The 11689-nt window shown below is 33.8% G+C and overlaps 1 protein-coding gene across 1 annotated transcript in view; it reads left to right on the forward strand.

Annotated features, from left to right (window-relative positions):
• The window catches only part of LOC6036090 (insulin-like growth factor 2 mRNA-binding protein 1), a 53102-nt gene extending 47979 nt beyond the window's left edge, over positions 1 to 5123 (forward strand). The window contains exons 5-6 of the mRNA XM_038258174.1: positions 80 to 229; positions 4482 to 5123. Of these exons, the coding sequence (XP_038114102.1) occupies positions 80 to 229; positions 4482 to 4631 (300 nt within the window). The 3' untranslated portion in view covers positions 4632 to 5123. The remainder of the gene's footprint in view (positions 1 to 79; positions 230 to 4481) is intronic.
• Positions 5124 to 11689: the final 6566 nt, after the last annotated feature.

Genomic DNA, 11689 nt, shown 5'->3' on the forward strand with positions numbered 1-11689 from the left:
TAAGCCATGACATGACCCGGCTGTCCGGCTCTCCAGGGAGTTGACAAAACTAAAAAAAATTCCTTAAATTATCCAACAGGTCGGACGCATCATCGGCAAGGGTGGCCAGAACGTGCGGGAACTGCAGCGGGTCACCGGAAGCATAATCAAACTGCCCGAGCACACGGCCGCGACGCCCGTGGACGAGGAAACCACCGTGCACATCATCGGTCCGTTCTTCAGTGTTCAGGTGAGTGTTGAGAATTGTAAATTCGAGAAACTAATTAAATGTATCCTCCCACAAGAAGGAAATGTTGCACAAAAATGTTATTTAGCACTATGACCTCTACTTTTTTTGGGTACTGAAATTTGCATCATTTAAATACGCAACTTTTGGTACCGTAAACTGGGGTCAATCGGGACACATGGGGCGAATTGGGACAGTAGTTTTAACCATGTTGGAGCACAATATTTTGATTTTTCTGGTTGGTTTCGGTGGGATCAGACTCAGGCAAAAAAAATGTGTACAACCATTTCCAAATTTAAAAGCTTTAAGTGCTCTAAAAACTGCTATCCCTATTCAGACTGTAGTCCCAATTCACCCCAGATTAAGGTACCCAAAAAAGTATAGGTCATCGCTTAAATTTTCAAGTTATCACTGTTTTAGTAAAAAAAAAACGTTGATTTTTCCCGTTTTCGTCATTTGTGTTCAGAAAATCATATCTCCGAATCGTGTAAATGGATATTCGCAATTTTTGGATATGTTATATAAAATATAACAAGAAATCAGGGAAACATATTTTCAGATATGGACTCTTAAGCCTGAAACCTTAAAATTAGCTAATAAAATACTCATACTACCTTTTCAAATATTCAGTTGGTTTTTTCGAAACCTCAACAATTTTTTTAAAAGCCCAAATAATATCCTTTCTTTTGAAACGTAGCGCTCTAAAACTGGTTCAGCCGTTCCGGAAATATGTTTTTTAGACAAATGTGCTTTTTGCGAAAATCGACGAAAAATGACATTTTTTGACCACCCTATTTCGGATAGGAGCGCCCTAATCGCCGAACAAAAAAAAATACGGGTCTTGTTTTTTTATGGCCAAGGAACTTCTATGCCAAAAATCGGAGCACTTTTGATCTAGAGACTGTCTGTTTAATCGCTGAATAACGTCATGCTTCGAATTCCCGGACACCTCATCTTGATTTGTCAATGATTTGGATATAAGTTCGCATTAAAATTGTCAAAACAGTTTTATATGATGAATTCCAGCATCAACTTTCAATTCAAATTTGTTTGGATGCTGTAGTCATTGCCAAAACAATTAAATTAAATAAAAATATGAGTTTACCAAAAATGTGCAACATTTCACTGAAATATTTCATAGACATCCGAAGCACCGGGAAAGCAAAGCAGAAATTTATTCATAAGCAACATCGGGTGTCCGAAATTCGAAGCAAAAGTGTCCGGATTTCGAATCAGCTTTTATCAATGTCCGGGATTCGAGTCATTTGAATTTTCAAATTATGATGAAAAATGATTAAAAAAGACATATTTTGCATGTATTTTTCAAAAATTTACTGTTTATACTACAACCTGATGATATTTTTACATTTCCAACTAATTACTTGATTTTGTACCAGCTATAACAAAAATGATGTGCTACTAAGTGTCCGGATCTCGAATCATGATGTTACTTAGTTTTGAAAACATTCAACATTTTAATAAAATAACGTGTTCCTCCTAAGTTCCTTGGCCAAATAAAAACTCAAAATTTTAGTAATTACATTATGGTTATCAAATGATCGGGAATTTTTCACACTTTTCGAAAGTATTAATACTTTTTTTTGAAAATACTCACAATTTTCGCAAAACAATAATACAATTTATTTTTGGAAATGCTCATAATTTTCAGAAAACAACGTATTTTCGAAAAAATACTCAAAATTTGAATAATTACAATATGGGTATAAAATGATGGAGATTTTCTCACACTTTCCGAATGATTATTACATTTTTTTCAAATACTCACAATTTTCACAAAATAAAGTATTTTTGAAAAATACTCAATATTTTAGTAATAACAATATGGGTATCTACTGGTCGGGAATTTTACATACAATTCGAAATAAATACAATTAAAAAAATCACAGCTATAAAATATACCAAATATTTTAGTTTTTTTGTAAATATGGATATCGAAAGATTGTGAATTTTTCACACCTTTCGAATGAAATGATAATTCTTTAAAATGCTCAAAATTTTCACAGAACTAAATATTTTGTAAAAAAATACTCAAAATTTTAGTTATTGCAATGCTTGTATCAAACAAATGATAGGGAAAACGTACTTTGCACATTGTAACTATATTTTAGAACTTTTTCGAAAAAACATTGATCTGAGATTTTTTAAAAATTCAAATATTTAAATAAATTAAAATAAATATTGACAATAAAATATTATTACTATCGAAAGGTATGAAATATTCTCGTTCATTTGATACCCATATTGCCAATGCTAAAATTTTGAGTGCTTTGAGTATTTCCTAAAAAAAATATTACTTTTGAAATGTATGGAACATTTCCGATCATTTATTTATATCTTACTTGCGATATGGAGCATTTCCGATCGTTCATTTTTTTAAGTATTAGAAAAATATCGCTTAAGTATTTTCTAAAAAAATATTATTGAAATGTATGTATTCTGGTTATATTTTCTACACATTTGAAAAAATATTATCACTTACGAAATGTATAAAAAAAAAAAACCATTTTGTAAATGCTATAAAAATTTTTAGTTTTTGATAAACATTTTTTTAAAATACTGGCAAAAATAAGTATTTTTGTAAAAAAAAATCATTCAGCGACAACACGCCCTCTGACCCCCTTCTGCGTTACGTGATAAAAGAACGCTCCCTAATTTGATTTTTTTTTTTTTCATATTTTAATTGAAATGAATAGCTGACAATATCCCGCTTCCAAAACATTTTTTTTTTTGAGTTTGGATTATTTTTCATGGAGTTTAAAATAGTAGTTTATGCAACAAGTTGCAAAAAGAGGATTTTTTCAGCACGAGTCGTACATTTATCCAACGAGGTTCACCGAGTTGGATAAATACGAAAAGTGCTGAAAAAATCAAGTTTTGCAACGAGTTCCATACAACATTTTTTGCAATTCCAAAAAACACACACTGAGTGAAATTTTATGTCAAATTTTCATGTATTTTGTCAATAAATCGTTTAAATCAAAAAAATGTTGAAAAGTGTTACTTTTCAGCATTTATTTTGAAAAGTGTTGCTATTCGATTCTGTTAATTTTGGCACAGAAAAGTAGGCCATTTCGTCGTTCAAGAATGACAGGAAAAGTAAGTAGTTTCACGACGGAGTTGCAAAAAAATGTTTTCCATATATAGCAAAATTCTTATAAGCTCAAAATGACTTCTTTTGGATATATGAACAAAGTTGCATCCAAATGAAAAAAAATTATAAATATTGAAAAAAAATAATGAAATTTTATAAAAATACTATTTTTTTATTTCAACGGAAAATTTCGATTATAACCCAGTTTGATTTGTTTTATCTTTTCAGAATAAAAAGTTGCTTCAATTAAGTTTTCATTATTCAATTTTTAATCCTTTAAATCCGTACTTTACTATTTTCTATTTTTCTTATTGGCACAAACAGCAAATCAGAATTTGATTGATTTGTGAATACAAAGAGACGAGTTATTCCTTTTAATTCCGCTATATATTTTTAATATCTTGACAGATACGTATTTCGTCTACTACTTGCAGACTTCTCGAGAACAGAACACTGATGAAGTCTGCAAGTAGTAGACGAAATACGTATCTGTCAAGATATTAAAAATATATAGCGGAATTAAAAGGAATAACTCGTCTCTTTGTATTCACAGTAATGCATTCTGCTAAAACGCTCAACCAAACCACAATTGATTGATTTCTTATGCTAGAATGAGCCATTCTACATATTTTTTTCTCAATATGAACTTGGGGGTTGTTCATAATAAAAAAGCCATTGTTTTATTTTTATAAAATATTTATCTCGAGCAGGATCTTTGACACAATTGGTTTCTTCTGCAAAGTTGTACATTATGATCGAAAAGAAAGTAAAAGGATATATGTCCCTATTTTGGGTCTAGTATCAATATTAGACCTACCAAACTTAATTTAAGAAATTATGCATTTAATAAAATATTTTCTTAAACCTGTCATAGGGTCTGGGGGTCGAAAATAGGTACATCGTATGCCTAATTTAAGAAGCAGTAGATCCAAAATGTGGACAGGATTTGGAGACCTTTTTAGGCTTATACAGCGAAGTAATGTAATTTTATTTTAAAAATCTTTGTGGACGAGATTTGGATCAAAAGCTTTTATCTCAATGAAATGTGAATTTGAAAAAATTACCCTTTTAGCAGAAAATTTGTGTTTCTTTTTGAATTTGTATTAAATCTCCCTTTCCCCATTGTTCTCTCTCCTCCTACAGTCTGCCCAGCGGCGCATCCGCACGATGATGCTGGCGACGAATCCCCCGCCGGCCACGAACCGACAGAAGTCGTCCAAGGGCAAGGAAACTCCGACCTCGTCCGCACCAGCCACGCCCGCCGCCCCTCCCTCGTCGAGTACAAACGCATAATCAAAAGCTGAAACTGTAACTGCAACAACAACTACAACTACTACCACAACAAACAAAACAATCGCAATCGCACCAGCATCATCATCATCATCGTCCCTACCGGAAGTGCGACCGCCTAAATCCGTTACAGAAAGGTCAAACTATCAACAAATTCTGGAGCAGCAGCAGCAGCATCAACAGGAGGAGTCCGCAATTGGGAGGTAAAATCAGTCCTTTTTATTGATAAATCAAGTAAGAAAAAGAAGCCTCAGGAATACAACTAAAACACACACACACTAGAAGAGTAAACCAACACACTCAAGTAGAGCCAACGTATCGCCTCTCAGGTCAGCTATCTAGACAAAATTAAGCAGCAAAATTTAACCCCCCCAAAACAAAATAACAAAAAAAAATAGCATGCACCACTAGTAAAGCACGAGTACCCCTGCTAGGAGGATCGTGTGCGTACATTTTTCGGCAACAAAAAATATATATCCACACATCCAAAAAAAATCGGTTCCCGCGTAACCCTCTCGAACCACTTTCGGTCAAGTTTTCTTAAATATTTAAAATTTAAAATTTACACATTCCTCAATTTTTCGGCACGATTTCCTTGCAAGATAAGCAACCTTCGATGGCGTTCAAAAATATATATTTGCTCTACTTTTTTTTCGGGAGAATCAGTTGTAGAAACAAGCTGGAAATGTTTTCCGTGTAGGCACTGAAAGAAGAAGCTACAAAACACTACTTTGAAAGGAAACCGCAAATCAAAGAATAATTACCATTATATCTGGAGCCGGCAGGAGACCGTTAAATTTTTGTCTGTACATATATTAAGCTAAAAAGAAGAAGAAAAATCTAGGTTGTAAAATTCTTTACTGTGCGAGAATCAATAGTGTGCAAAAAAAAAAAACAAACCAACAAACAACATCAAACAAAGTTGCACTTGTGTATTCTCTTTTCTTTTCGGAAGAAAACAAAAAACACTGAGAGAAAAAGAGATTTTATTCTCTCGTGCCGAGAGAGAAAGGTTCCAACGTTAAAGTTCCTCTTTTGGACGGGCCAAGCTATATTTACCACGTGCGCGTGAGAGAAAAACAAAATTTGATACACGAAGCTTTTTTAAGCCCAAACGCGCGCGAGCGTGCCAAGAGCGAGAGATGCGAGAGAGAGAAACGAGAGCGCGCGACTTTTGCGACGACGAGGAGAGAGTTCGGTCGCGTGGGTTGCTTTGATGGTGTGCGTGACTAGAGTGACGTCACTTCACCACATTGAAATGCACGTGGCCGGCGAACCATTTGAATGCCTTAAGATTTCGGTGCTGAAGATGTGTATGAAACTCGAGTAGTAGTGACCAGAATGTTGCCAACAATGTTATGAAAAGGTGGCAAAAAGGGAATAGAGGCGTTTCTCAGTCAAAACAAAATCACCGTTTCGGAAGCAGATTCAACAGATTCAAAATTTTATGGTTCGGACAACAGCTACCACAATACCTCAGAGTAAGTGCATTAGTCGACGATGGAAAACACTAAAGCAGTAGAAATGTCGCACTTTTTCATACAAACAGTGGAACAATGCCGTAAAGAAAGCCTACAACTAATTTAGGGTAGCCAATAAATGACCAACAAGCAACGAAAACCCGCTCAGTGCCATTCTTTTCACACTGGGTGCGGCTATTGTTTACTATCCTATTTTTAAAATGAGAAAAACGTGTTTCGTGAGAGAGCTTGTGTGTTCTCTCGCGCTCACACTCACACAGTTACAACCAACCGCCGTATACACAGTAACAAATGCAAAAGTTTTGTTTTTAAAACGTTTCAACTTTACAAACACTGATGGTGCATTATTCAATTTTTATTAACTTGTTGTTGAGCATACTTGTTGAATCCTATATTTCCTATACAAACTATTTTCCCCCTTAGGACCTCCTTCCGCCTTAAGCGTTGTTTATTAACTTTGTTTTAACTTTTTTGTTTAAATTCAAGCGAGACAAACTCACCAACACACACACTCACATACAAACCACAGAACAATCAATATCTGTAATAGAGAAGTACCTCAAACGCATACACAACAGAAATCAAAATAGTTTACTTGTTTTTTTTCCACACACCTTCAATCTACATAGTTAGTAAATAAAAAATCAATAAACAATAGTTCTTGCGAAACAATCACACTCACACCTCACTCACGCATTAGCTGACTAGTACAAGAGTTCTGTTACACTGTTACAAAGTTCTTAATTCTATTCCCCCAGCAGCACCTTTAAAATGCAACAAAATCCTCAGTTATCAAAGTAGGCGTTGCGCGCGAGTAAAAAGCAGGGCGCGCCATCTTTTGTTTTCGTTACCACATGGTTCGGTTTGGTCTCCCCCCAATCCCACAAGTTTTCTTCCCAATTTTCCCCAACCCTGAGCGGAGCTATTGCTAGTGGCGTCACGTTCCAGCCCTGCGTTTGACAGCTAGCTTACCTTTAGGTGTGAGGCAACTTGAAGAATTCGGACAGTGACATAACCAAACTTTTCGGAAACCTCGAGCAAACGTCAAACCAGTACAAATTTTAGAACAAATGACTCAAAACGCAACGTATACAAAACGCTTATGCCGCTCGCACTCAATGTGAACATTTACTAGAATGAGAAGGATGAACTGTTTGTTTACATTCATGGTGACGTCCGTTTGAATTGTTTGTTCCAAATTCATCTCGCTCCCTCTGGTAATGTTTGCAGAATAGATGCGGAAAAAGATTCAGCAGCAAGTTTGTTCTGGTTTGACGATTACTGAGAGCGAAAACGTGAGATTATGTCGCTTCTTGCATATTCAATGTGCTTGCCTGCTAAAGGTAAGCTAGCTGTCAAACGCAGGGTTGAAATTCAGCCCTCCTCCAAACGCTCCGCTTCCTGACTAAGGGAGGCAACTTCCGACGGAGTAGGGTCAGATTTAGTAGTATGATAAAATAAACTAAAATAAATCTAAAACGGTATGATTTTTCAAAACGAAACATTTTTGGCGAACGAAAAAAAAAAAGCAAAACTTTCTGGCATGGCAGTGACACACAAAATTGACAAATCTCTCGGCAGCGCAAAATTTTAACGTAAAACAAAAACAAAACACAGTTGGACACACTGGGCAAAATCAGCACGTGTTTTTGGCACAAAGTAAACTTTAATTTATGATTTCAAAAACTCGTACGGGGGTTTTCAGAGAGGGTTAGCATTTCTTTTTTGCTGGATCGAGCAGGAAAGAAGAAGATGAGGAAACCAATTTTGGAGGTACGATACAGCACACACGCAGACAAAACAGACACTCACCCAGACGTGAAACTTGTGAAGCGATCAAAATTCAAAATTTTACCGAACATGACGATTATTAACATTCAACCTAAAAAAATGACTGCTTTTTCACACAAAAAAAATCATTGACTGAAATGAAAGAAAAAATTAAAAACTAAAAGAAGTAAGCAAAACATGCGTCTCGAACGCATGGAAAAAAACTAAAAAACGTAAAAAGCTAGGCCATAGATTCGCACATTATTGGTGCGAATTGTGCGGATAAAATTTATTTGACAAGTTTATTGTCGGGGATAAGATTAAAATGATACTAAAGAATGTGAAACATACACACACACACAAAGCTAAACACACACGAAGAGTGAAAACCCAAGTGAAGTTATCTATTAAGGTGAAAACAAAACAAAAAAAAAATCGGAGAATGAAATTTGGTGGTAAAACATGAGAAAAGTGACTAAAATCAATTGTTAGATTTTTTTATTATATATATTATATTGAAAATATACTATATATATTTAAAATGGTAAAGAGAGAAAAAAAAAACAAAAAGAAGAAAAAGATATTTAGCTAACAAATTTAATATTTATTAAATACTAGAGGCTATAATATCGTTGAATATTTGTAAAAAACGAACCTTGATGAGAGAAAAAGGTCAAAATTGAATTTAACTTAAGAAGTATTTTATTTTCCTATTTTTTATTATTTTCGTAATATTTTGTTTAGGTTTTGTTGTTTACTTTTTGTAAAAAAGAGCATGAAGCGGAAGCGGAAGAAAAAACCAGAGGTTAATGCGTTATTTAGTTGTGCCAAGCAAAGAGCGAAAGAGAGAAAAAGCTGGTTTGACAAACTCCACCAAAAGTCAAACCGAAGCGAAATCGAATGGATTTAATGGGTTGTGATATATGAAACAAGCAAAAAATTGCGGGAGAACTAACTCTAATCTTGAACTGTTGAGAAAAATGCAGCAAATTAAAAAAACACACAAACAAAAAAAATATCGCTGAGTGCCGTCAGATGGAGACGCCACAGAGCGGTTTTTCGAACCCAAATTTCAATCAAAGCAACCTACAATGCTTACTATTTTGGCTGGCTTTATTCAAACTTTAATCACAATCGAAAGCAAAGCAAGCCTTGGAGTGTTCCATCTGAAAATTACACATTGTTTATGTTTCTTGCAACAGTGAAAAAGCAATTTCAGAACAACATTCTTCTAAAATATGCAAACAATAGTTCATTTTGATGTTTTGTTGCATACTTGTTCTTTTGAACTTCGACATCTGAATACAATCAAGTTCCTGTGAGATTTCTGGAAATTATTTCAAACAACTATATCAAAACGCATTTCAACTTTTTGAAATGTTGGGAAACAATTTTAAAATTTCTTTTTTGAAGCTTCAATGAAAAAATAACCAACTCATACACAAAACACTTAAACAAATCTAACATTTTTGGGTACAAAACGAAAAGTACAAATGCAAACCGTCAAAAGACTAACGAAAAACTTGAGTTCAAACGGCTTTTGCGTTCGATGATTTTATACAAAAAGAATCCATTCAACAACAGCAGCAAAAACAACCGAAAACGCAGCAAAATCGAAGAAAATGAAACGAAACTGTATCATCAATTGGCAGAGCAAGACCACAAACAAACAACTGAAAGCAGCAACCAACCGGCAGAAGAACAGAAAAGAAGAGAATGAATCTAAACATAAAATAAACAACAAAACATAGCCACTTATCTAACAACAAAAAATCTAACAATGATGACGAAGAATGTTTATTCCCCGTACAATATGTCAAAACACAAGATCAACTCCGTAGCCCAGAAAGAAAACAAATGGACATGGCAACAACAACAACAATTGGCAAAAACTAAACAAATTTGATGAAAACGTCTAATCGAGAAGAAATCAACAAAAACTGACATGAAAGTAATAACAGAATCAATCAAAGCACACATTGACATGTATAAACTTACACTTCACAATGTTGGATATAACAAACAATTTGGAAAACAAATCTAAAAATACCCCCCAAAAACAAATGAAAAAAAAACTCACAAATAATAATCGTAGCAAGTTTTGGCCCCTTATTTGCACATCTTTAGGATTAACAAACAAAAATATAGAAGAAGAAAAAACACACTCGCTTTTGGCATATTATGATGAGAGAAAAAAATAAGTAAAAACAAAACATGCTTCACCAGAACAAACCACACAACCACACATAGACATTTAACGAACACGTGGACTTGAGCATATGTAAACAAAGAAAAAAAACTGACAGTCGATCAAAGCAGGCAAGGTGATCGCAGGGTGACAACGGTATCTCTTAAGGAAAAATTATGTTTTGTTTTGGAAGTGCAAACAAGCAAAACCCAAATCTGTAGGCTAAACTCACACACAAAATAAACACACACACACTATTTAAGGCAAAATGAAACAAAAAATAAAGTTTGGTAAATGAAAACATACACAAACACACACCCTAGCGCGATTGTTGGAGCGGCGACGAAAGCGAACATATAAACTGTAGTATTAATTTTTAGATTCTCTAACCTCAAAAAAAGAAGGCAAAAAAATCATCCATATTATCAGAGTACATGAAAAAATTGAAGAATAAAAAAGGCAAACAAAAAATATAATTGGTAGCTGTAGGACTAATTTTTGGCGTGTTTCTCCCATACTAAATTTATCACAAAGCGCAGAATACTAAATAATCTTAAACATAAAATGAAAACATATATTATAACAAAAATTGATGAAAAAAAATTACACAAACACAAACATACGGAGATCACCTTGTCACTTGCGGGAGCGATCAGATTAAGCAAAAACTAAGAGATAATTGAAACAAAAAGAGAATCCCGGTTTCCTCGCTTCTGAATCATAACCAAAATAAAAAAAGAAAGAAAAATGAAGGAAATATGATTGGGTTTTTGAAAACAGAAGAAACATTCTTACCTCATACTGATAACAAAATATTTAAAATAAAACCGATTTACCAGAGAAAAAAAAACAAGCAAGCCATGATTGGTCGAAAAGTGAAAACAAACAGCTGTCAAAATCGACTCCGATTTTGATAAAATTTTAGCTTTCTGTTTTTGGCATAAGGTAAACAAAAACATGGAATATCCCAAATATATGGCGTGCATACCTCACAAAATTACACCCTCGAAAAAAAAGGTAAACAAATACTTGACAGAAGCAAAACACTAAACACTGAAAAGAAAAGTATGTATTCAAACTTAATTTTTGCGTTTATTTGACGGCAAAATGTATTGGATTGATGTACCGGAAAAAAATCTTATTTTGTTTAGAAATGATTAAAAAACACTATCGATAACGCAAACATAAATATTTGGATATATTCTAAAACAAAGAAAATCGAAAACCAAGGAGCAAGTTTTAGATTTGATTATTAATACTACTACTACTACTTCTACTACTACTACTATTTAATACTACTTCTACTACTACTACTAAAAAAGAAATTCGTGAATTCTACAACTTTTTTGTTTCTTTTAAAAACGTACATTTCTTTAAAATACTTTCGTTTAATTTGAAATAGCACTGTAAGCATTTTTGATGATGAAAAGAAAAAAAAACTAAGATGAAATAAAACTAAATTATTAAAAGCTAGATGCAAGATGATCGGAACTACTAAAAGCTAAAGCAAGCGTAAATTTTAAGTTTAGGTAAACGTAAATCAGTGACATCCTGCACACACACACACGCGATGATAGTTTGACACGGATAATTTTCCTTTTCGATTTCCCTTTTTTAACAAA

This window comes from Culex quinquefasciatus, chromosome 2 (genome assembly GCF_015732765.1).
Source record: "Culex quinquefasciatus strain JHB chromosome 2, VPISU_Cqui_1.0_pri_paternal, whole genome shotgun sequence".
Classification (NCBI taxonomy): Eukaryota; Metazoa; Arthropoda; class Insecta; order Diptera; family Culicidae; genus Culex; species Culex quinquefasciatus.